Here is a 26691-nt window from a genome sequence, read left to right on the forward strand (position 1 = left end):
TTCTCTTCTGATGTTATTTATTATTATTTTTTTTTTTCTTTTAAAAGAAAACAGAATCTTCTCTACCACTCATGTGGGAAAGGACTGGTTCCCTTTTTGATTAAAACCCCTGTTCTCTGTGGTGTAATATACCTACAATCTCAGATGGTTTGTGTTTGTACATAAGAATTGAACTCAGAACTGGACTGCTTTTTCTAGGTTAAGGTCAATCCATGCTTGCGTGTGCATATGTGTATGTGTGTGCTCAGGATCTGTTTGAAGCCCAATTCCTACCTACTTTAATTTTGTCTTGCATGCTCTTTTATTATTTTTCTTATCTTGTTTTCATTTTCCTTTCATTTTCCTCCTTTCTTCTTTCGTTTTCTTCACTCTCTTGGCCATCTCTTAATTTTTCTGAGTTTTTCAATCTCAGAATAAAACCCATTACTTTCTAGTACATTTTCTACTCTATATCTTTGCTCCTCATACCCACACACTTGCAGTATGGGTTTAATATTTAATACCACAGCATGGTCTACTTCTGAAGAGAGATAACCTACATGTATTTTGTTCTGGTAAGTGGCAACAGCAAAAATCTTGGTGTATTCCTTCTTGAAGCTAGTTCTGGTCAAGAAGGGTTTTGAAGGGATATGTTTTTATGGCTTTGTGGGGAGCAAATGTGCATTAATTTCATCCCATATATCAGTGGAAGGTCCTTATAAATATAGTAACATTGTTTATGCATATGTGTGTTTGTTTGTGTCTGTCCCTTGATAGTTTAAACGGTATATTTAGATTAGCGTGACTCTCAGTATGCCCAGATACTGTCTAACACATTATGTCTGGTATACTGTATATAGTCAGGTTTCCCTAGGTCATTTATCTGTAAATATCCTCTGTTTTAACTACAGAAGCTTGCTGTGCAGTGAAGATGCATCTGTCATGAGTTGTTATGCTTAGAGAGACCGAGAAAGAGCTTAGGTCTGGTGTTGTTTCTGTAGTGAGGGCTCAGGTCTCTCCCTGTGGAGAAGGAAGTAGAGGGACTAATTAATGAGTGTGAAACAGATGATGAAAGGACTGTGTGTGTGTGTGTGTGTGTGTGTGTGTGTGAGAGAGAGAGATAGAGAGAGAGACTATATATAATAATTGTAAACAATACTGATTATAATGCCAGACAGAACCATACAAGTCATAAAGGCAGTGTTTTCCATATATATTATATATATTAATGTATTAATGTTTCTGACTCACAACCCCAGTAATTTTACACTTTCTCCCTGTGTTCATGATGGTTGTCCTGGCCAAAAACATGCAGGCAAATGGACTTGGTACACTATATCATTAGTAGGTGTGAATGATTTTCTGAATGTATTTGTGAATGGTGCGGTGCAATGGACTGGCAAATTTAAAATGTGCTTCCTTCTATTAAAAATGCAGAGACGGCAATCATTGTTTTCCTTATTGTGCAGATACCCCAATGATTCACTTTCATCTGTCACTGAGTTTGAAATACAAAAACACAAAGAAACACAAACAATTCCTGAGTCCTGCTAAACAAATAGGAAATGATACTAAATCCACAATGAGGATATGTTGGATTACTATCACCCGCTAGCTTCCCACCAGATTATGGAAGAAATAATTGAATTACCTGTTAAGCAGGGGAGAAAACATCACTGAATCAATTTCCTCCACTAGTATTATATCTAACACAATGCTTAAATTCACAGTAATTTTTTTTTACTGGCAGTAGAGATATAAGGTTGTTACAGTAGTTAATGTTAACAGCATTCATACTAAATGTTTACAGTAATGGTATGTTGTTCTGTAGTTTTTAGTGGGCTGATTGTGCAAAATGGTGCACACTGCAAAATATTTTAATTGACTTATTGTTCTGTTGTTTCTGTATCAATATCCATTTAGTGTCTATATCACAACAACAACAACAACAACAACAACAAAAAAGACAGTTCTTTGAGTGGAAACGATTTGTTGATTAGAGAGATTATAGAAGATTGGCCAGACTGGTTGAAGTTGGCAGGAAGGATATAGTAACTCAAATAATCATTCTTTGAAACCTATTTCAGTATGCACAAAACAACATTGAGGTGAATGAATTAAACAGCAGAGGACCACATTAGTGTCCACTCCTGTCTGCCAAGAAAAAAATCTGAGGCACAGACTCATCTAAACTGGACAAATGAAGATTTGAAAAGAAATAAAAAAAAATTCAAAAGAAAAAAAAAACAAAAAAACATTTTCTGGCTTTTTCCAGTTTTAAGCTGTCCAGTTTTGGTGAAAGACTCAGATTCTTGTAAATACTGTTGTGTGTGGAATTTCCAGGAGATTAAAAGTTTCTGATACCACATACTAAAACCAGCAACCATGCCATGGTTAAAGTCACCAAGATGACATTTCTCCCCATTCTGATGTTTGACATGAACATTAATTGAAGCTCTCTACTTGTGTTTGCAAGTTTTTTTTGCATTTATTGCATTGCTGCCACATGATTTGCTGATTAAATAACTGCACAAATGTGCATTTGTGTATGTGTACCTAATAAAGTAGATTTTATTTATCTTTTTTAATGATTTATTTTTTATTGCTTTTTTCTATTGCACAGAAAGGGTCATACACAATTGTATACAATTGCCTCTTCACAATAAACAGCTCAAACTGACCCTCTGAACCAAACAAATACCCCCACACCCCCCAGCGGTCCAGGCCACCTTACAATAAAATTGCTATCAAAACAATGAACTAGATTTTATTTATCCATCATTTTTTCATCCCTCTCTTTCTCTACTTTGCTCTTTATTGCAGGGAAAGTCTTTTGTATTTGACCGAGTCTTTCCCACTAATACCACACAAGATCAGATCTACAACAGCTGTGCCAAACAAATTGTTAAAGGTGAGTGTGTGTGTAATAACTGGGAACATCTCATACAGGTAACATCTGGTTTAGGATGTTCCTGGGATAGGCTACAGATCCAGGATCACCATGAGCAGCACAGCACCTTTACTGAAAGTGAATGAGTAGGTAATTCTAGTACTGAAAAATTTAACAGCAATCTGCTATCTGTTAATTGCTTTTAACTGCAAAGTACATATTTAAAATATTATATTATATAACCTTTTGTGAATTAAAGCATAAAAACCAAATCATCAGCTTTCCATTTCTGTTAATCCAGGGGTGCTTTACTTAAAAGTAATTTGAGGAGTTTAAAATAGAAAAGACATTTTAATGAATCCAAGAGGCTTGGGATGTCGGATCTGCATGTATTATAAACCATTGTACTTGCTGCACTGCACTGAGTAAGAATAAAATGGGGCCTCTTTAAAGCAAGGGCAAAGGAAAGGAAGGGAACAGACTGGATAGAGAGAATTTAAGTCAATTTGAGTGTGTATGTGTGTGCACGTTAACCATCTGGACAGTGAAGATAAGTATTGCTATTGGTTTGCTCCCCCATTTCTCAGCTGTATTTCTTTGATTGTTCCCTTTTTGTCTGCTGTTCAATTTATCTCCAATCCACTCTCCTGCACTGTGACAGGCTTATGCTTAAAACCTAGCTCCCCCCACCACACTCTCTCTCACACACTCACACACACACACCAACTGCACTGCACATTCACAACAGCAGTACAGAAAAGCAGTCCTTTCATCAGCCAAGATGGTTTCTTTCCATATAAATAGTAGTAAATTGTTTACAGAAAATTCGAGTAATGTATAGTATGTTTAAAAATATGTATTTATTATTTTTATCTGACATCATAAAGCATACAGATAACATCAAACAAACAAGTCACAGTCAGCTACCATAAATTAATTAATATATTTAAAATAATCTACCAGCTATGGTTGAATTTTTGCCATTGCTCTTCTATATACAGTGGAGGCCAAATATTTATGTACACCTAGCCTACAGATATTCTCAGTTTTTTCCATTAAAGCCAGTTTTTTTCTTTCCTTGATTCCATCCTTGAAAACTCTAGTAAAAAAAATGGACCTACACAAGTCCAGATCATCCTTAGGAACAATTTTCAAACAACTGAAAGTACCATGAGCATCTGTACAAACAACTGTATGCTAATTAAAAAATCTTGGGACCACAAACACACTGCAACATCCAGAAAGGAAGAACAAATTAACTCCCAGGGATGAACAAACATCAGGTACCAACATATGTACAACCACCGTTAAGAGAGATCTACATCACCATGGTGTGAAATGTCATGCAAGGAAGAAACACTTGAAGAAGCACTATGTTTGGAAAAAAAGGCATGGAATTTTTAATCTGAAGAACACCATCTTAACTGTGAAGCACAGGGTGATAGCATCATATTATGGGTTGAGGATTATCTAGGACACAGAAGCAAAAACACTTGGTTGTATCTGGGTCTTCCAGCAGGACAGTGATCTTAAGAATACCTCCACAGTTGTTACACTTTGGCTTCAGGACAACAAAGTGAACATTTTGAGGTTACCATCCTAAAGCTGTGACCAAGAACATTTCCAGCAAAGTAATGTGAGTAGCTTGTGGAAGGCTACCTAAAGCACTTTATGCAAGTTGAAGCAGGAAATGTGTATGCAAAATAAATGACATGGAAACAAAATAAATATCCTAACTCTACATAAACATGAAATTTATAGCAACATGAATGTCTTTAGCTAAGGTGTATGTAATTTACAGCATGTATGTATTGTATTTGCTGCAATATCCGCCTAGAAAACATTTCATATTCTGTAAAAACTATTTTGTTGATTGTAAAAGACACATCAGAAAATCCACAGAAATAAATGCTGTTATTATTTTATGTCATACTGAGATTGAGGGCACTTTATATGAGATGCACCTAAGAAGTACATTTTCTAATTCTGATAGCAAATTCTTGACAGTAGTACTTGGTATGTGAATGTTAGTTTTATTTAGAAATCGATGAATACAGTACATAAATACTTAAAAACATAAGTAAAATCTGTATATTTCTGTCTTTTCTCCCTCACTTCAGATGTGCTGGATGGATACAATGGTACCATCTTTGCATACGGACAAACATCCTCTGGCAAAACCCACACCATGGAGGTAAAGACGACCAGAATTTATCAACATATTTATTAGTTTTTAGCTCTCACCATGGCTGAGATCTCTTGCTTTTGATCAGGGAAAGCTCCATGATCCTGACAACATGGGCATTATTCCAAGGATCACTGATGACATCTTCAACTACATCTTTGCCATGGATGAAAACTTGGAATTTCACATCAAGGCAACAATAACATATCCATTTCGACTTTTTCTAAATAATGTTCATGATTTAGCTATAAAGAATGTGCTATGTGGCATTATTAGCAATGCTACATACAGCATTGATCTAAAGCTATTCATGCATCCCACAAAACCTTTCTTTCCTCTTCTTTTACGCAGGTTTCTTATTTTGAAATCTACATGGATAAAATTAGAGACCTGCTTGATGGTGAGAAAGAAAGAAACAGATTAAACATAAACATCAGTAAAATAGATAGAGAGAGAGAGAGAGACTTGAGGGAAAGAGTTGTTATTATTGTGATTAGTTGGCATGATGTGGTGTAGCAGAATGCAGTCACTCATTTGAATTCTTTATCACACAGATGCTTAGACAGCAAGTGAGGCTGATCTTTCCTGACTCATGCAAAACACAGTTTGATCAGTTTTTGTGTGACAGATGGTGTAGATTTATCTGTGCTATATATTAAATAGTAAAAATCTAGATTGGGCTGAGAGAATGTATTCTGCTACTCTCTAGACTATTTATTTTTCTGCCTGTTCTGAATTATGTTTATTTATTAAGAGGTGAACCTTCTTCAATTTCTTTCCATCTGTTGTACTTTACTTAACATATTTTGCTGTATTTAATGGTATATTCTGTAAATAACTCTCTCTGCCCCTCCTTCTCTCTCTCTCAGTGAGTAAGACCAACCTGTCAGTGCATGAAGACAAGAACAAGGTCCCATATGTCAAGGTAAGATAGAACAGAGTGATAGCTGAAAAGCTGCCTGTTCATGTTTGATTAAAGACTGGGTTGGGTGCTGAATTGAGTCAGATACTAGGGACACCTGAGAAAAAATACAAGCATTGTACTTGGCTTAACAATAAAAAATGTACCGGTACATTTTACAATTATCCACAAATACATCCCTAGACTTGTTTAAACTATGGAATTTGACAGCACAAATACAGACATGCAAGGAAGATCAGAAGAAATGCAAAGAGAGTTTAGACAGTTATAAAGACAAGGCATCAGATCATATCAGTACCATATTCAGAAGGAAACTTTTAATCGCATTCAAATGTTTGAAGTGATATCTTTAGATGTTGAGATTTTTGTGATTACAGAGGAATTTGAGAAAGCTTACTGACTAAATGTCAGTTCACATGGAATATATTTTCTTCATTTTATTCTAAGAATATACAGGCTTTTGTGCTCCACTCTATCACACAAACACAAATATATGAAATCCTGTGTGGTGTAGAGGAAGGAGGGTAGATAAAATACTAGGTTTGAACTATGAGATACACATATGAGGAAGTATGTCTTCAACTCACTGGCACCGTACTGGCTAAAATTCTGACTGGCATAAATGTATGTCACTGATGTATCACACAAAAATTAAGACTTACTTGTATCACTGTTGGGGTGTATGTGTGCGTGAGACAGGGATGTACCGAACGCTTTGTCTCCAGTCCTGAGGAAATGATGGATGTAATTGATGAAGGGAAATCTAACCGCCATGTAGCTGTAACCAGTGAGTTTTGCACTTTAACAAACTTCATTCAAGAATTCATAACCATACTTTTATAATATTTTGTCTGCCATTTCATTTTAACCCAGATAAAATCTTATAATATGTAATGTTAGTTTTTCTCATTGGGCCATTTTAGATGTCAGTAACCTTAGTCATTTACTTCTTTAGATATGAATGAACACAGCTCCAGGAGTCATAGCATCTTCCTCATAAATATCAAACAAGAACATGTGGAGACAGAGCAGAAACTCAGTGGCAAGCTCTACCTGGTGGACTTAGCTGGGAGTGAAAAGGTGAGGCCAATGTTTGTGTTTACATCACTGTTTGTGTCAGAGTGGACTGCTACTAGCTTTATTAGTCCAGTTGATTAGATACATTTTTACTAGACGATTTACTAGGCCTGTAAGTCCTGAAACTGTTTAATCGCCTTACATATTTCTGGGAGATTAATTGGTAAGTAAATATTGTATGTGAGAAACATTTTTTTTGTGGGTTTGTGTTGTATGCAATTTGGATCCAAGTTAACGTCATCAAAACATACATAATAAATCAGAACTGGCAGTAATCCTGAACATCTCACTGTTACTGTCACTGGGGACTTTTTCTGCATTTTCTTCCTGTGATCATGTGGGTTTGCTTTTGGTTTCCTTCCACTCCCACTATCGACAAACACGCTGATAATTGGATTGGCTAAATTGCCCTGAGGTGAATGAGAGTGTGAATGGCGTGTCCCACCCAGAATGAATTCTCTCGCCTTTTGATCAGGATATGTTCCGGATTCTCCATGACCCTGACTAGGATAAAGTGGTTAGTGAAGATGGATGTATGATCTGAAAACTGTAGCAATCCATAGCAGGGTAGTGGAGGCTCAGTGGTTATATTTGCTGTAGTTATTAAGCCCTTAAGGAAGACCCGTAACTGTCTCTGCTAACCCTAGTTTCCTAACCAGCCAGAATATGTTAAAAAAAAAAAAATCACTGTGCTGTAATGGAGATGTGACAAATATTGGCTGTGGCTTAAATCATACTATTAAAACCAAGTGTCCCGGAATATTAAAACAAAAAAGTCCCAAAAAGTCAGCAAATGCAACTAAATCTATTTCCATCACCAGTGGTACGAAATTTCCAGAAGATAAAAGTGAAAATCTTTGAATATAGAATAGTTGCTTGACTCTTTACCTTTTTTTGTTTGAAAAGAAATGAATCCCTATAACAGGGGTCTCCAACTTTCTTTTTTTTTGTCTGAGGGCTACTGACAAAATTAAGGTGGCCAAGAGCTACTCGTGTTATATTATTAGTATTTATTTATTTACACAGCTTATTGCCTTAAACCAAACCAACTAAATAAGCTATTTTTGTGTGAAAAAATGTCAATATCGAACATCATATTTTGAAATAAATCATTTTAAATTCACATTGTTGTTGAATCAAGTTAACTATTGTCAGGTTTCATTTATTCACATTCACATGGATTCTGTTATTTATCAGCAAACTGTTATTTAAGTCCCAAGGCACATACCCTCATGGCCTCAGCAAGACTGGAAAAGACTCTTTTCATAAAAAAGGGAACAACTTTGATATTGAAGTTAATATTAATTTTGAAAACAGAAACCTGAAATTGTATTGGATTTTATGTGATTAACAGTATTTCATGGTATTCATATGCTATTGCAATGGGAAATATTAAACAGTACTTTACTCTGAAACACCACCTGAACTAATAAGAATTGTCTAGAGCACACTCGTCCTGCATCTTCCTGCAGCAGGACAGATTCATTCACTGGTTTTACTTGGCAGCATCGTAGCTTTATTCCTATTGCTGTCAAATCCCCAGCAGCTTTCAAGTTAAAAGGATCTGCCATGTGTTTTTTATCCTGTATCCAAACTACTGCAATTTGTGCTTGTAGATTTTTGGTGCTAGCTAAAATCGATTGATGTGCATGCACAGATTTTAGTACAACACCAGAAAGGGACGGAGGTTTATTGAGTTTATTTGATTTGATCAATTTTGTACATATTCTATGAAACTTTAGGAGAGCTACTTAGAAGTGGGAGTGATATGTTGGAGACCCCTGCCCTAGAACCTTTCGGTATTTCCTTTAGTTGTGGACCACCAGGGTGGTTTTCTTCAGAAGTAATGGAGGCTGTATGATGTAAGTTGAATCTCTCCAGACAATAACAGGCACAGTATTAAACAGTGCCAATGCTGTATGTGTCAAGTGCTCAAAGACAAGCTGCTGCTTCATGTGTTTGTTTCTCAGACAGAAAGAAGCAATCATTTATTGCCCCCATGGACAAACAGACCAGCCAATGGCAAAACCAATTGCGCAACACAAACTTGCTTTGTCATTTATTTTCAGTTGAACAAGAGATTTCCCAAGCCACCTTAAAACGTATAGCCATATATATTACTTCCTTGATGGCCAAGAGCTTCACGGGGTTAGCAATATAACTCACACTGTCAAGCATATCATATGTTTTTCACACCAATGTGTCAGCTCTTTTATATTTAGGTTGTGTTTGCTTGCAATGCTTTTCTGCTTTTATCACTAGTTAGGCCAGTGGGGTCTCTGCTGGTTGCATTTAGTGCTTTGACTATGTATACTCACATACCAGGACAAACTTTCTTGACCTTTGAAACACATATGAGTTCCTAAACTGGTCCACTATAGAATATAACAGCTCTTACTTGGACTGCTTTACCAGACTATGGATCAATCAGTTGCATTGGTTGAAGGATCAGCTTTACATTTGTCAAGCCAACCTTGCAGCAATTATACCATCTTCTGGGGTTACAGGCTGACTTTCCGAATCCTTTGTTTGTAGGCTATGAGCGCTCTCCACCAAGGTAGGCCTCAGTTTGAAATCCAGCCAATAAAAGTACCTCAGGGCCTGTTTTGGCGAGCAATTCAGCTTTAATAAGCTCCATCAGGCTTTGCATTTTTCTGCCCTCTTTGGCTCAGGCCTGCTGCCAGCTCCCCTACTCTGTGATCCAGTGCAAGGATGCTCCTTTTCTCCTCTCTGCAGAGCTGATTTGTTGAATCCTTTGTCAGCTGCTGTTCTTACTTCGATCATGCTGCAAAGCGAAGCTCTAGTTTTATACTTCTAGTTTTAGAAGTTTTATGGGTGGGCTTGTAGTTGTTGGCATCTTCACCACACACAGACCCAGCAGAATAGGGCACCAGTTCTTCTATACTCTGTAATATGTGTATTTTATGTCACAAGATATTTAAACGTGTGTCTATCATCCAATTCCAATATGGCTTAGCAGAACAGACTTGCCATTGTGCACTTCCACCCAGGATATCAATAAGTTTGAAAATGTTAAAAGTTAAACATTTTACAAGATATAATTTATGAACACCACATTTCTATATACTTTCAAAAACAATTGGCCATGTTTGCACTTTGAGTCAATAAATACTCACCAAAATGTAACCCTCTTCTTAAGGGGGCACATTTTACCATAAAAATTTTACCATAATGACTTTTGATGAAACATCTTGACTTCACTTTTTTGCAAGATAAGAATCTTTTGTTTATATCAGTCAGAGGAAATTGTCACAGTACCACATTCTTGTTTCCGAGCGACCCTTCCATGAAATGGAAACATCTGTCATAAATGTAAACATTTAATGCACTTAGAGAAGCCTGTTGGTCACATGATGTAACTCCTGCTTTTTTAATATCTCTAAGCATTAAATGCTCTCATCTTGGACTGAAGTTGCTGGGACACTAACTCCATTTGTAAATATTAATTTTCACTACAGAATAGTGAATTTCAAATTTTTTGGAGATGGCCTTATAACCCCTTCAAGAATGATGAGCAACAATCGCTTCTCTGAAATCATTGCATGTCTTTTCTTCTTCACATGATGCAGACACACAGTAAACACACACTTGAATACCCCACCAAACTGCCAAATAGGCTGCTTTTATAGATGTAGCCACAGTTCTTTGTAAATTATTAATCTTGTAAATTATTAAAATTATTAACAACTTTAACATTATTAACAGCTAGCTGCTTATTACATTCTTAATGATTGTAAAAGTTAGAAGGGGTGTACTTATCTTTTCCTGCATGATATCTGATTGTTGGTTTACCTTTTGGGAAAAAATAATATTGAAATGTGTTGTGTTTTTGTTGTCACAAAATCAAATGATCAAATGATTTGGTCCTGATAATCAAAAACAAAGAATTGATAGGGGGTGTACTTTCATTTTCACATGACTGTACTTATTTTAAGAAACACATGCTTACAGACAAATTTATCTTACACCTCTTGCTCTTTCTCTCTTTCTCCAAGGTGAGCAAGACAGGTGCAGAAGGGTCTGTCCTAGATGAGGCCAAAAATATCAACAAATCTCTTTCTGCACTGGGCAATGTGATATCTGCACTGGCTGAGGGAACGGTGAGCTCAGCAACTAAAACAGAGTCAATAAATCAAAATATCCATGTTCAGTTTTTACCACTGTGGGCAGAAACAAAATATACTTAAAATATATATAAAATATACTTTCAATAATTAATTACAGATTTGCTCATTTTGATCTTTCTGTCTGCAGAAGACCCATGTGCCTTACAGAGACAGTAAAATGACCCGAATTCTCCAGGACTCATTAGGTGGAAACTGCAGAACCACCATGTTTATCTGCTGTTCGCCTTCCTCATACAATGAGGCTGAGACTAAATCTACACTCATGTTTGGACAACGGTAACATACCAGGACTGAGTACCATAAAAGGACTGAGCTTTATTATATTATACAGTAAATACTGTATAGTCAAGCAGATTATAACAGATGTTTAGTTCTGTTAGTCTCTAGTACTCTTATTATAAACCATGACCCTAATTTGCAGGTAGTTTTAAGCATACACTCTTTACCCCACCTACATTTCTCAGTGCTAAAACCATAAGGAATACAGCATCAGTAAACCTGGAGCTGACAGCAGAGCAGTACAGGAGGAAGTATGAGAAGGAGAAGGAAAAGAACAAGATTCTGAAGGAAACCATCAAAAGACTGGAGGCTGAACTTAATCGCTGGCGTAATGGTAAAGCCTTTAGAAAGATTACCTGTTTATAATAGACACAGTCAAACTTTATTTATATTGCCTCTGTATGTTTGGTAAGACCCTGTCTGCACTGAAACAGGATGCGTGTGTACCCTAAAAAGGGCTTAGAGCTGTTGTTAGACTGGACATATGCTTTTCTTTTAATTTTGATTACAGATTTTGGCATTAGTGCCCGGGAGAGGGGATAAAGATGAAAGAAAAAAGCATATGGTCTCTGTTCACTTTCTAACATTAAAAATACTAACAAGGGCTGGGAAATGGCTGACTAAGGCTGTTTGATCTTGGGTTGAGGATATTGGAAAATGGTCACAAAATGGTGAAATTTTTTTTGCAGGTGAGGCAGTCCCTGAAGTGGACAGTGTGTGTGTTGTGGAATCTGAGCTTTGTGAAGATGCTGCTTTAGATGAGAGCAGCACTGGTCCAACCTCAGTTCACCTCACAGTTACAGAGGAGGAGCTATGTAAACTTTACAAACAGCTAGATGACAAGGTAGGTATGGTTTGGGCACATACAGCTGTATGGTGAAATTCTTAACAAAATAACAGTGCATCTTCTCACTAGGAAAGAAAAATATATGATGCATAATGAACCAGCCATTCAGGGGTCTGTGATCAAGTAGCCTTTGTCCTTAGAATATAGCAATTCATAATAATGTGGTGAACAAGAATTGAGTTAAGACATTGTGAACGTGAAAACGTTGTGTGCATAAGGAATTCCAAAAACAGATGAATTGCCAGCCTGTGCTAGCCAATAAACGTCTCTGTGTTGCTTTTACCTATATTTCTATATCACCTATAAGTCTTCTGTATTGACACTTCAATTTTAGTTCTTCCAAATGTAACTGGGTAAGAAATCTGGCATCAGTTTTTTGTGTCATCTAACTTTCATTTTTGCCCCGACCCTCTTCCTGATTGCAGGACGATGAGATTAACTTGCAAAGTCAGCTGGTCGAAAAACTGAAGAAGCAGATGCTGGATCAGGAGGAGGTGGAGAATCTTGTTTTATTGTGATCTCTGTTCTCAGATATTCTTGGGTTTCTTCCCCCAAGTCTTTTCATTTTTCTTAGTATTCACTTTTTTAAATGTGCCTTTGGCAATATATATTATGACTATTTGTTCATTATTTTGCCTGCATGTAGTTTTTGGCATCATCACGTGCAGACAATGAGCGGATCCAGTGTGAGCTGGGCCACCTTCAGGCTGAGAGCGAGAGTGCTAAAGCAGAAGTTAAGGAAGTTTTGCAGGCTCTGGAAGAATTGGCTCTGAGCTATGACCAGAAGAGTCATGAGGCAGAAGACAAGAGTATGGAGAACAAGTTGCTCACCCAAGAGCTTGCCCAGAAAATGGTGAACCTTGTCTTTATGACTACTGTTTGATGAGGATCTTTAGTAGAGACTTGAATTCATTCCATTTTAACATGGCTGGCGGTAATTTATACTTCAGACAGATTTGATGTGCCTGGAGACTGAATTCTCACAGCTGCAGGAAATAAATATTCAGCAGAGGAAACGCATCACTGAGGTTCTAAATACCCTGCTGAAGGACCTGAGTGACTTCAGCATCATCTTAGGGAGTGGAGAAATCAGACTGGTATGTAAATACATCATTAGTGATTTTCTCACTCAATATCTGTTTAATTTCAGTCTTTCATGCACATCTGTTCCATCCTTTATATTCATATATTGCTTTTCTCCCACTCCTTTGACTATTTTATTTGGTCTCCATAGCCAAATGATCTCTCTGGTGTGTTAGAGGGAGAATATGCTGTGGTGTGCGTTTACATTAGTAAGGTGAAATCAGAGCTGAAATCCCTAGTAAACCGCTGTAGGCAACTAGAGAACTTGCAGACAGACAGCCAACGCAAAATGGAGGAGACTGGGAGAGAATTGTCATCTTGCCAACTGCTCATATCACAGGTGAGAAGACATAAATGCACACTCACAGTATCAAAACATTCTCTGTACTGTTCACTGTGTTTTTGGCATGCATGTATAGCATGAGGCAAAGATCCGCTCCCTGACTGAGTACATGCAGAATATGGAGCTGAAGAAGAGGCAGTTGGAGGAGAACTGCGACTGTCTTTTGACCGAGATTGCAAGATTAAACAACGCAGGCAAGCCTGAGTAAACACTACCGAACGAACACATACAAGACCATGGCAAGGAAATGGATGCATTAAAGGGATACTAAATACACTAAACACAAACTTGAACATGTTTGTTTAAGTAAATATCAATTTACAATTTAATTAATTTAGTTTAAAAAAAGAACAGTACTTAAAAAGCATATAATGGGCTCCCTGATGGTCTAGAATCAGATGGCTCAGATGATCTGTGTGGCAACCTATAAAGGGAACTGCTGTAAAAAAGTAAAAAAAAAAAAAAAAAAAAAAAAAAAAAAAGCACCTAAAAAAATATTCATGAAATAAACTACCACAGTTATATTGAAAGGTAGCAAAGAGCCTGTATATCACTACCCAGGGATATGCAATATGTTTTATAAGAGCCTGCATGTTTCTGAATGGGTTCAATAACAGCTTCTTTATTTACAGAGAGCCAAGAAAACCAGCAAGACAATGAGGAGTCTGGGGAACCTAAGGTCAACATATAATACTTGGATAGACATGTATATATTATTAATAAGTAGTAGTAGCCCTAAACTGTTATGTAGTCATGCAAATGGCACAAAAATGTCATTCTCCTGCTTGCTGAAATAATATTAATGTAAAAGGTAATGTTTTTATGTGAAACAGCACAGAGGCAATCATCTTGAATCACAGCACAAACAACTTGTACGCCTACGTGATGACATCAACAACAAGCAGAAGATAATTGATGAGCTCACAGAGTCAGTGTTAACAGTATTATGCCCTCTTCTTTACTTTTCCATCCCATCATGTCTGTAGATTTTAACCTGTACACGCTCTTTCTCTCCCTCTTTCTAGTGAAAATCAGAGGCTGGTTGTGGAATTACAACAATTGCATGCAGAGTTTGCTAGCCTGAAAAGTCGAGAGTGTGAGAAGAGCGCCCGGCTGGAAGAGCTCAAGTGAGTTTTTACATACAAATACGTAGAATAATGGATTTACATATACGCGCACAAATAAACATAATTGAGAAGAATCAGTCAGTATAAAAAGACTTACTGGTGCTTCCAGACTGTCACTGCAGTAACAGAATTTACAGTAGATGTTGACTGACCATAGCTATAGCTATATTCATCCTGGATAATGATTTGATAGCAGACTAGATTGGACAGTAACTTTAGATGGGTTTCAAACAACTTTACTTGAAACAGGAAAACAGCAGAGAATTACCTAACTCTGGCTCTCTCATTTTCAACAAAAATCTCAAATGCAACATTTAACCCACAGCACTAGTGAATTCTCAAATGTGAAGATCTTTTTATTAAAAAAAGATATAATTTATAACAGCACAACTACTATTTCCTGTTGTGACAAATTATGCATTGTGTGTATATCAATATCAGGGACTTGTAAGGCAGGGCCAAAGCTAATTAAAAAAAACTGATCATCATCATCATGAAGTTTTCCCTTACGAGACATTTGTGTAAGATTTATGAAAGGATTCTCAGGTGGCAGTGTACCATGGAAGTGTCTTAAGGAAAGAGGAATTTACAATTTTCAGTTTCTTGATAACCAAACAAACTGATCTTGCTTGTCTCATTAACTTTAAAATAAAAAGAGAAACTGACAAGTGAACAGTTCATACTTGCTATAACACAACAGGACCTATCCTGATTTGCAGGCCACATAACCCTGCTTGAATCTTTTTTCCACCACAATGTGTTTGAATGCTCAAATATGATAAGCTGGAGGGTATGCATTATTTTTGTAAAACTGTACAGCTCCCCCTAGCAAGCTGCACTGGCTGCATTACAGTGGCATGCTAAAATCTCAATAAATAATGTGTATATTTTTAAATCAGTTATATTCAGTGCATTTATTTAGACTGTTGTGTCTAAATGCATCAAACACACAAGGAAGCATTCCCAGTCACACTTCAATGTTCAAACCAAATCTACACCCATATGCAGTGCAGACAGTTCCAGCAACACCACATTATTTATTTTATAGGATTTATTCCAATGCATTATTGTTCATTTAGAGGGACTAGTACAGAAGTTCCAAAGAATAAATAGTTAAAACAAATCAATGCTGGTGACTTCTTTTAAGAGACATCAATATAACAGGTACAGCATCTCTACCACCATTGTACTCTCTTTTTTTACCTGAAAATTTCTTAGTGAAACAGCATACCACTTCAGTGTCAGTTTGCTTAATTTATTGCTAAAAGTAAATAACCAAGAGGGGCCATTCAAGATGGACAGTATGAACAGCAATTTAAAAATGAACAGGCTACACAGTGATGCCACCAACAGGAAATATTTAATATAGTACATGGGTTAATTAACAGTGGCTGGTTTAGGTCATTTTTATAAAGCTTGCAGATCACTGGTACAACTGGTAGTATTGCTTAAGGTTAATCTTTGATAAATTACTTCTTTCTGATTTTGAGTGCTTTATTGCAACAAGAGAAGTTGCAGTAGTAATAATACATCCAGGGTGACATTTTAAGGCATCACATTTGTAAAATGCATAGGCAAAAAAAGGATAATGTATTTGAGGGGAAGTTGTATTGAAGTAGTTGGTGCGTTTGCTCGAAAAGCCATTCCCCCAAGGCTATCCAAGAGGATGAGAAGCTTTATACTGGTAACCCATGGGACTAATGTATACATTAGACTGTTGAGGTATACACAGACTGTTGAGGGTTATTGGTCATGATAGCGGCCATTGTGGCAGTTGCTGCAGTTTCAGTCATTGGAGCAGTAGTGGGTGCTTCACAGGAAAATCCAAAGGATAGCCATAAGACATGGGCTTTCGATGGTATGACATGGAGCCAAATGGATGACGCATCAGAATTAAAGGATGTACAGGCTGTTGGTTTAGTTGGACCATGATAGTTGTTGCTGTCTTAGTAGTTAGAGCATTTGTAGTTTAGTCATTGGAGCAGGTATACTTGAAGCAGTAGTGGAAGCTTTTACAGGAATAACCAAAGGATAGCTAAGAATGTGAGGGCCTATGATGGCAATGCATAGGGCCATATGGATAATACAGCTGATTGAATGGATATGGGTGCTGGGGGTTAATGGCTACAATTGTGGGTGTTGTAATTGTTGCAGCTGTAGTTTTTGTTGTTGGAGCAAGTATATATGGAGAAGTAATGGAGAATTTTGCTGGAAAAGCCAAAGGATAGCCAAGATAATGTGATGGCCTGTGATGGCAGTGCATGGGGCCAAATGGAAAATGCATCTGATTAAAAGGATTCCCAGACTGGATAGGGTCATTGACAACACTAGTCAGGGTTGTGGCAGTTGTTTGCAAAGTTATTGCCATTTTAGTGGTTGGAGTAGTTTTAGTAGGTGTAGTAGTAGGCACTTTTGCTGGAAAAGCCCAAGGATAGCCATAAATCATAGGTTTTCGATGGTATGGCTGGGAGCCATGGGGATAATGCATCTGATTGAAAGAATTCACAGTTTGTCGTGGGTTATTAACAATTGTACTAGATTTTGTGGCAGTTGTTGCAGTTTTAGTGGTTGGAGCAATTATGGTTGGGGGAGTAGTGGGTGGTTTTGCAGGAAACACACAAGGATAGCCATTAGGAATGGGTTTAGGATGGATCATCATTGGGCCAAATGGATAATACTCCTGATTAAAAGCATGTGGAGGTTGTTGGGGGTTACTAGCAACAGTGGTAGATGTGGCAGTTGTTTGGGAAGTAGTTGTAGTTGGGGCAGCAGTGGGTGCTTTTGCAGGAATAGCCCAAGGATAGCCATAAGGAATGGGTTTAGAATGGTATGGCATGATACCAAATGGATAATGCTTCCAATAAACGGGATATGGAGGTTGTCGGGGGTTACTAGCAACAGTGGTAGATGTGGCAGTTGTTTGGGAAGTAGTTGTAGTTGGGGCAGTAGTGGGTGCTTTTGCAGGAATAGCCAAAGGATAGCCATTAGGCTTTGGTTTGTGATGGTACATCATTGGGCCAAATGAATAATACTCCTGATTAAAAGGATATGGAGGTTGTCTGGGGTTTCTAGCAACAGTAGTGGATGTTGTGGCAGTTGTTTGGGAAGTAGTTGGGGCAGTAGTGGGTGCTTTTGCAGGAAACCCCCAAGGATAGCCATAAGGCTTGGGTTTGTGATGGTACATCATTGGACCAAATGAATAATACTCCTGATTAAAAGGATATGGAGGTTGTTTGGGGTTACTAGCAACAGTGGTGGATGTTGTGGCAGTTGTTTGGGAAGTAGCTGTAGTTGGGGCAGTAGTGGGTGCTTTTGCAGGAACAGCCCAAGGATAGCCATAAGGGATGGGTTTAGGATGGTATGGCATGATACCAAATGGATAATGCTTCTGATTAAAAGCATATGGAGGTTGTTGGGGGTTACTAGCAACAGTGGTAGATGTTGTGGCAGTTGTTTGGGAAGTAATTGTAGTTGGGGCAGTAGTGCGTGCTTTTGCAGGAAACCCCCAAGGATAGCCATAAGGCTTGGGTTTGTGATGGTACATTATTGGGCCAAATTGATAATGCATCTCAGGGAAAGGATGCATCATATTTACAGTTGTACTAGTAGAAACAGTAGCTGGGGAATTTGTGGTAGGGCTAATAGTGACTGATCTGGCAGTACTCATTCCTGCAGGGATTTCTCCAGCATAACCATAATGCATGTAACCAAAAGGATAGGACATAGGCTGTTTTGGATTACTGGCAGGGCCTGTTGTAACTGTTGAAATATTTGTGGTCCTTATAGTACCTGTAGGAGTGGTTAAATTAGGCTCATAAGACATAATTCCAACACGACCATAGGGATGAGCATCATGGGAATCAGGGCAGGAAAGGATGAGTTCCTCATTACCATACAGTATGGACAGAAACCTTTCATCACCCTGGGGAAAATATAGATATTTAGAGGATCGAAACAAACAATTAGGCAAACTTTAAGCTGCCATGGATAACTACCTTAATTTGCCAGCAGCTGCTTTGGTATGGAGCAGTGACCACCACTCCATCACTCTCAGACTCTACAGTGATGCCACATGTGCTGCTTGCCAATATTAACGGGTCCCATTTGCCATTCACTGGAACAAAGCAAGAACCATGTTGTAAACTGATAGAAAAATAGCATGGACATGGACCAAATACCTAGCCAACTGCAACTATATTTTGGAGCAAGGGAAGTCTCGATGTTGTGACCATCCAGGGCCAAACTTAAAAACCTGCTGGCAGTAGACAAGAAAAAAGCTCACCCTTTAGTTTGAGAGCATCTGCAGAATTACAGTTCAACTTGGTCACCATATGGGATGGAAGGCACGAGACATTAGGATGAGTATACATAGCCAAAGGACAAGACATTTTCATGGGCATTCCCCACAGACGCAGTGGCAGAACATGACCTTCTCCCTGGAAGGAAATTTAAAAAAAAAAAAAAAAAAATTGAAAAAAATTGGAAGACCAAACATGGCTTAAAAAACACCAATTCTAGAGGTCTGTGCAATTTAATGATCTCTGCTCAAAGGCACTTGATTCAATTTTTTTTACCATGTCTAGTAGGGGTGTTAGCATATGGACACCACCAAAATATGCTGAGCTTTATACATTTATAAGGAATCCAGTTTGCATTTTGTATTTAATTGTAAGACTAGGCACAAGTGTAATCAAAGCACTTTTTGAAAAACTATGCATTAATTAGGAAAATATTCTATACAGTGGATAAGTTAATAGCTGCATAATGAATCCATTCCATACATTGTTTTGGAGCGATCTCCACCAAAACAAACTCATAAGAACTACATGTCGCATCATCATAGCAGCAACTTTTACAGACAAGTAATCTGTCTATATAGAAACACATACCTGTTGGGTAACATGACAGCCTTGATAATCTACAGTAAAGCCAGCATCTGTGGCACCTTGAGTCATGGAGAGTCCACAGTTGGCAGGTATCCGAGTTAGTGGGACTGGACCATCACCCGAATAAAAATCTTGTTTTAGGATACCATATGTACACTACTAATATTTTTTCTATTAATTATACAGTAGAGACAATTTGATGATCTAGACATGCTAGACATCCAGATCAGAATAATCACCTCCATCAATCATAAAGTTGGGCATGATACTTCCTTGAACACGCAGGGTCATGGCATCACCACCACAATACACAGTGGGATTTAAGTGCCTCAGCTTTGACTCCACCAACTCATGCCATGCTACTAAGTAGAATATGCACAGTTACAAAAAGAAGAAGAATATCACACAGTTGGCAAGACTCTATATGACTACCTGCCCATTATTACCTGTTGAAGCAGGTTGATCAGACTGGTATCCTTCAGTGTCCTCAAGCCAAGCTTGTGGATTTGTGCCATTACTTTCCTTGTTTTCATTTGAGCTCAGCTTTGTAACACTCCCAATAATCTCTAGGCAAAATGAACCCAGAGTTGCATACACTATAATAAGAAAATTGGCTTGCCACATCATGTTAAATTAGTTTGGATAGGAACAGGCCTAAACAGAAACATGTAACAGCAAACCAAACACTGCACATTGAAACTTTGTTCTTTGGTGGAACAGGATGTGAAAACCTCCATGTTGCTGTATTTAATTTTTTTAAATTCTTGTTTATTGGCTTACCAATGAACTCGGTCAATCACAGTGACCTCCAGGTGTGGCAAATTAGTGTGCTTGTGCGTTCTTAATGAGAGGCCACAACCTACTGTGAAAGATGGGCTGAAAGATAAAGTCAGGGTTAGCATTTGCACCACCAGATTAGAAGCTACAAATATAGGAATGTGATAGATAATTTATAACTTTACAGTTTGTAGAAGGGACAAGACCAGAGAATTAAACCTTTGCTCAAATTACAACTCAGAATTGACAAGTCTGCAGGACTTTTTTTTGCTGAATTCTATACATTTATTAGTATAATTAACATGCCCTTTGATTGTGGTTACTCACTTTAATTACTGTTAGAAATACTACAACCAAATGGTAAAGTTTTAGAATTGACTTGATCCTGTAGTGCTCATGTAGTTCACTTGGCCAAATTATGACTTTATAAATAATGCATTAGTGTTGTGTGGAAAAATAAGATTCTATAAAATGAATATTTTCCTATACATAATTACAGTATATAATGGGATTCTATTCCACTCTTTGCTACATAAATGCTCCAAATCTATAAAACTGAAATGGAATCTCCTGTGCACAGCCATCTTTGTCATTACACAGGTTTTAACTGTCAAAGCTAATTTAGAGCCTCACTTTTGGATGCTGCAAAGGCTTGAGTTAAATCGCCTAGTTATGATTAGCTGAGGCGGTCTTATAGACCTATCATCTTGTTCCTCAGCCATATGCTACCATGTTATCCATATGCATATAAAGTGTGACTTGGGCTGCTTTCTCAGCTTCTATGTTTATTAGTCTTTGCCAGACATGGACTTTTAGGACTGGCAAGTTGTTTAGGCTTTGACATTTGGCTCAGATTTGTGTCTAAATACATCAGCTGGGCACCCTGTATCAGCATATCCATCACTGCTGTCAGTGCATGCTACTGTATGTCTGAATTTTTCATTTAAATGGTCAATGCCAAGGCAGTGATGAACATGTTCATCAATGTGTCTTCCTTTGTCCCATGAGCTACCTAACTGACTGTCCTCTCCTGCATGTATAAAGATAAAAACTGACTGCTCCCATAACTTTCTTTCTCAAGGTGGATTTTGGGATATGTTTTGGAACATTGTCTTGGTGTAGAATCCAGTTTCTTTTCAGCCTCGTTTTTTTTCTGACTGAATGTGTCAGATTTGCTTTCAGAATATGCAGATGTTTACAGCAATCCGTACTTCCTTCCACCCACACAATGTTTCTTGTGTGGTTGCCATAAAACCCAAAGAAAAATAGATCCACCTCCAATGCTTAAAGAACATTTTGCAGTTGGCAAAATGTTCTTTCCATTTAATGCTGCTCTTTTTTTGTCCAAACAAATTTTTGGTGACTGTGGCCAAAGAGTTCTACTTTAACTTGATCACTCCACGGCACACGGTTCCAAACTGTTCTGGCTTATCTAGATGTTGGATTTTGTGATGACTCCATGCAATCATGTTTGTGCAGTAGTGCTGCCCAGTGGAACAGTGTATCAACTCCTGTGCCAGATAAAGCTTCGTACAGGTCCTTGCTCATATGGGGTTTTGAATTGCCTTAATGGCCAGCACACTGCACTTATATTAGAGAGTTCCCTTCCTTTGACTTCCATAGTTTCTTTTATGACATTTGAGACAAGTGGGAATTGAGAGCTGGAAGTGCTTTAGAATAATTTATAGCCTTCTTCGGCTTTGTAGCCATCAGTAAAATTCATTTTCAGTGGTTCAAAGAGTTAGAGAAGTTATTCTGCTTTGCTGGCTATTCTTAATGACAATTCCTGACCTGAATGTTGAATCCTAATGAGTCAATTAAGGCCTAACAAGTTACATATGCTCAGGGATTTTTCAATGGAGTGTGCAAACCCTTTATTTCCCTTCTATTTTTAAATTTCATCAAATGTAAAATAGCTGTGCATTAATGTAGTGAAATATTATGATGGAGTGTGTGTGGGATTGTTATTTTTGTGCGCAGATATCTCAATGAGCGCCATGAGCAGGCTAAGCAGGACATGAAAAGGCTGGAAGAAACTGTTGTAAGTATTTCACTCTTAGCACATAAACCTGAAAAATAAATCATGCAGTGATCGTAACCATGACTCTCACTACCAAGGCTTGTGAACTCCAGAGCTTGCACAACCTGAGAAAGCTTTTTGTTCAAGACCTTACAACTCGAGTTAAACGAGTGAGTACAATGAAATGTGAAATACCTCATGCTGACTGCGCCATGAAAACCCTGTGAAAATTCAAGACATCTCTCTGTCTGGTGTTGTTTTTGCAGAGCTCTGAAATGGAACTTGATGATAGTGGAGGGTTTTCCACCCAGAAGCAGAAGATTTCCTTTCTTGAGAACAACTTGGAACAGCTTACGAAAGTACACAAACAGGTCAGTGTGTCAGAATGAGTGGTATTAAACAAACAAGGAACATGCATTCTGAAATCATTCTTATTTCTTATTTCAGTTGTACTCTGAATTGATTTTAATTTTCCTCTCTTGTGCTCTGTCTCTCAGCTGGTACGTGATAATGCAGATCTGCGCTGTGAACTTCCAAAACTGGAGAAGCGTCTTCGCTCTACAGCTGAGCGAGTTCGTGCACTGGAGGGTGCATTGAAAGAAGCCAAAGAGGGAGCCATGAAGGACCGGCGCCGTTACCAGCAAGAAGTTGAGCGCATTAGAGAGGTCATGAGAACGAAGAACTTCTTCCATCGCCCTAATACTGCATTGATTGGTCAGTTCACATCAAATAACCAACAGTAATCTCTATATCTCAAGATGACTGCACAGGTTTACTGATTATAATACATCTATGGCAACTCTGCCATTTAATTCAAAAATATAAAACTTACAATGTAGATGTGTAGTTTATAATAATAAGAATCTTTTAATAAGAAGTCTAGCAACAAATAAAAATTGTGCACAACACTTTTTTTTGGAATTGGGACATACACTATATGGCCAGAGGTATGTGCACACCTGACCAGTCACACCCATATGTGCTTGCTGAACGTATTATTCCAGATTTATTCCACCTCTGCTGCTGTAATGGCTTCTACACTTCTTGGAAATCTTTTCACTAGAATTTGGAGTGAAGCTGGTGGAATTTCTGCCCATTCAGCTACAAGAGCATTAATGAGATTAATTAGGCGAGGAGTTCTGGCATGCAGTAGACCTCACTTCGTGGACAGGGACTTTATCATGCTGGAACAGGTTTGGGCCTGTTAGGTCTAGTAAAGAAAAAATCTTAAAGCTACAGCGTACAAAGGCATTGTAGACAATTCTGTAGCAACAGAATAGGTATGGTAAGCCTATATATAGGTATGAATGGTTAGGTGCAAACGTTTGGCCATATAGGTGTATATTTTCCACTTTGAGTTCATGGATCATAATATTGTTCACATTTTTCATATTTTCTTTTCTCAGCCAAACCTGTTCGGCCAGGGAACTACCCTGCATACTCACAAATCAATCACATGTTCATGCGCACTAGTGATCCAAGAATTGAATTTAGCAATGCATTGTTTCAGAGAACCATTCAACCTCAGATAAAGACTAAATCAAACCATACAGACAAGTGAGTTATGCTTATATGTTACATACTGTTGTATATACAAATATACATAGTATTTCGATTGACATGGTGTGTGCATTTGCATTTTGTACAGAGTTCCTGAGGACAGGCAGAGCACAGCAAATGAATCACTAAACTGCACTCACAAGCTCAATACTGTCAATGGTAAACTCCTCTATGTTTTAAACTGCAGATTAATTACACTAATTTAATTAAAGCTTTTGTATTTAATAGGTTAATCTGTAGCAGCATAAGATTTACAGTGTTGGTATTTATTCACAGGGAATACCACGGACATCAATGACAACAGGTAGGTCTTAAAATGTGATTTGAATACCTTAAATGTTTACACAAAATATGTTAATATCTTTCTGTTTTTGTACCTTACCTGTACCTTACCAATCTTCTCTGCCACTGGAATTTTTTCTGTGGCTCTAATAAAAAAAAAAATCCTCTGATGACCTCTGATTCCTGCCATAATGTGCCTCTCAGTGACTGTTCAATGTGTAGCAATGATGGGCACTGCAGCGTTCCTCCTGACCAGATCAGACAGCAACAACAGGTTATCCAACAGGAGCAAGCAACCAGCTAAATTCATCTTGAAAATGTACCAACTGAGGTACACAAAACACACCAGAAGCACAGATATTACAGATATAATTGAAAAAACACTCTTGATAGCATTCAGTAGATAATATACCATCTAATACTGAATCTTGTTCTGACATTTAGATATGCTATAATGTATTGCTATGAGAGCATTAAGAACGTGAATGCTTGTCTCTAGATAACATGTAAGTCCCTTTCTGTATATGTGCATGTTGCCTGCAAAAGGTCCTTCACTGAAACGGTCACTGCATTTCTATATTTTGTATACGTAATATATAGCTTTTAATGTCATCAGCAGATGGCGCTGTATTGTGTTTTGCAGCTCAGCATTTGATCTATATACTGTAAAGTACACACAAATACTGTACGAGTGATCTTGGGGTGATAAATAAATCGAAAGGCATTATGATGTGAGATGGCAATGTAATCAAATGTCAGTTGTGCGTATTTATGTATGATGAAATTACGTATATTGAGATGAAAAGTCATAGCATAGGCACCATAGATTATGTAGATCAGGCTGTAGTTGCTTAACTATCAGCAGATTTACACACAGATTTACTGATTCAGCAGGCATTACTCAGTATGGGCCTTATGTACCTTCTTCTGTACTTGCAGCTGTGGCTCTCTCCTAATCAGCCACTTAGGATGAGAAAAATAGGAAGGTCAGAAATCCTAACTGTACATCCCGATGATAAAGAGGGAATTAAATACAAGCCTCTAAGCTAAGACAAATATGTTTTAGTTAGGTTACTCTGAACCCTGGAAAGTCACATTGAACTGAACACATTTTGATTCATAAAGAAGAGTCCTTTTTGTCACATAAACTTGTATTTTGACAGAGATTAATTGAAGTGTCAGGCTTTACAGGATTTTCTGGAGCAAGTAATACTGTCCAGGCCTAGGGTGTGCATGCATATAAATTACACACATTTTGCTAACTTAGCATAATACACAATAGTTGGGCAAAATTGCCTAATGTAATGCAGTAGAGATTTGTAAACAAACATAAATCATATGGATTCAGGCCATCGGTTTACGGTTACTATTTTTTTGACTTGGCTTTTTGTGTTCTCTTCTTTTTTTGTGACTAAAATATAGTGCATGCTGCGTAGCATGCATCTGTAGCAGATAAGATGGCACTTCTCAGGAAAATGTGTCAATAAAAAATACATCTCTACATGCTATGTTTTCAACTGTTATTTATTTTTAGCAATGGAAAATAGAATTGATTCTGATTCATTTCTCTTGCATTAGGGTTGTCAAATGTATAATTCTTAACACAAGATTTTAGAAAAAACAAAATTACAAACCTATTTGTGTCTGAACATGAGCTCATTATTATCTGCACTATCAGTCTCACCACTGCTGTGTTACTGTATAATCCAATAATTAACTATAACTTCACTACCTGGTGCCCATGTGACAGAGAGAATAACACTGTATCAGTAAACTGTGGTGGATTACATGAAAACACAGACTAGGACCAAATACAGAACCATGCTGTACAAAATACAGACACACAGGATGATGAAATGCGGTGGTATAAAAAGCCTTATAAATACAAGAGACTTGTCATACTTCTTTATAACCATTATTATAATTGTTATTGTTATTATTAATATTCATTTTTGTTATTCTTATTCTTGAAAACTAACTGCTATAGCTAATGTGTGTTATTAACTGTTTTTTCTCTTTTGTATGATGATTTGTTAATACTGTAATCCATTTTTATATAAGGCATACCATAGACACATACTGGCCTATTAAAGGTGCCATAAAGACAGGAAATGGATCTAAAGTTCAAACTTATTCAAAGCCAAGTGCCACTAACGTTCAACAATCGTGCAGTATGATTGTTATGACTTTTTGAGCAGTTCTCCCTTTGGAAGATAATGTTCTTAACAGAGAACATTATGCTGCTATTTCATTGTTCCCTTTACTGAAGATTCAGATAATTGTAGA

General features: G+C 37.5%; 1 protein-coding gene across 1 annotated transcript in view; it reads left to right on the forward strand.

Annotated features, from left to right (window-relative positions):
- Window positions 1–25895, forward strand: part of kif5ab (kinesin family member 5A, b) — a 30461-nt gene extending 4566 nt beyond the window's left edge. Inside the window, exons 2-28 of the mRNA XM_058403882.1 lie at window positions 2803–2890; window positions 4990–5063; window positions 5143–5247; window positions 5406–5454; window positions 5924–5979; window positions 6676–6763; window positions 6932–7056; window positions 11070–11174; window positions 11329–11477; window positions 11666–11814; window positions 12170–12324; window positions 12753–12821; window positions 12974–13180; window positions 13278–13424; window positions 13562–13750; window positions 13830–13947; window positions 14386–14432; window positions 14587–14681; window positions 14779–14880; window positions 22524–22584; window positions 22662–22733; window positions 22830–22934; window positions 23061–23277; window positions 23970–24120; window positions 24212–24282; window positions 24400–24427; window positions 24610–25895. Of these exons, the coding sequence (XP_058259865.1) occupies window positions 2803–2890; window positions 4990–5063; window positions 5143–5247; window positions 5406–5454; window positions 5924–5979; window positions 6676–6763; window positions 6932–7056; window positions 11070–11174; window positions 11329–11477; window positions 11666–11814; window positions 12170–12324; window positions 12753–12821; window positions 12974–13180; window positions 13278–13424; window positions 13562–13750; window positions 13830–13947; window positions 14386–14432; window positions 14587–14681; window positions 14779–14880; window positions 22524–22584; window positions 22662–22733; window positions 22830–22934; window positions 23061–23277; window positions 23970–24120; window positions 24212–24282; window positions 24400–24427; window positions 24610–24709 (2922 nt within the window). The 3' untranslated portion in view covers window positions 24710–25895. The remainder of the gene's footprint in view (window positions 1–2802; window positions 2891–4989; window positions 5064–5142; window positions 5248–5405; window positions 5455–5923; window positions 5980–6675; window positions 6764–6931; window positions 7057–11069; window positions 11175–11328; window positions 11478–11665; window positions 11815–12169; window positions 12325–12752; window positions 12822–12973; window positions 13181–13277; window positions 13425–13561; window positions 13751–13829; window positions 13948–14385; window positions 14433–14586; window positions 14682–14778; window positions 14881–22523; window positions 22585–22661; window positions 22734–22829; window positions 22935–23060; window positions 23278–23969; window positions 24121–24211; window positions 24283–24399; window positions 24428–24609) is intronic.
- The last annotated feature ends 796 nt before the right edge of the window (window positions 25896–26691 follow it).

This window comes from Hemibagrus wyckioides, linkage group LG11, assembly GCF_019097595.1.
Source record: "Hemibagrus wyckioides isolate EC202008001 linkage group LG11, SWU_Hwy_1.0, whole genome shotgun sequence".
NCBI lineage: Eukaryota > Metazoa > Chordata > Actinopteri > Siluriformes > Bagridae > Hemibagrus > Hemibagrus wyckioides.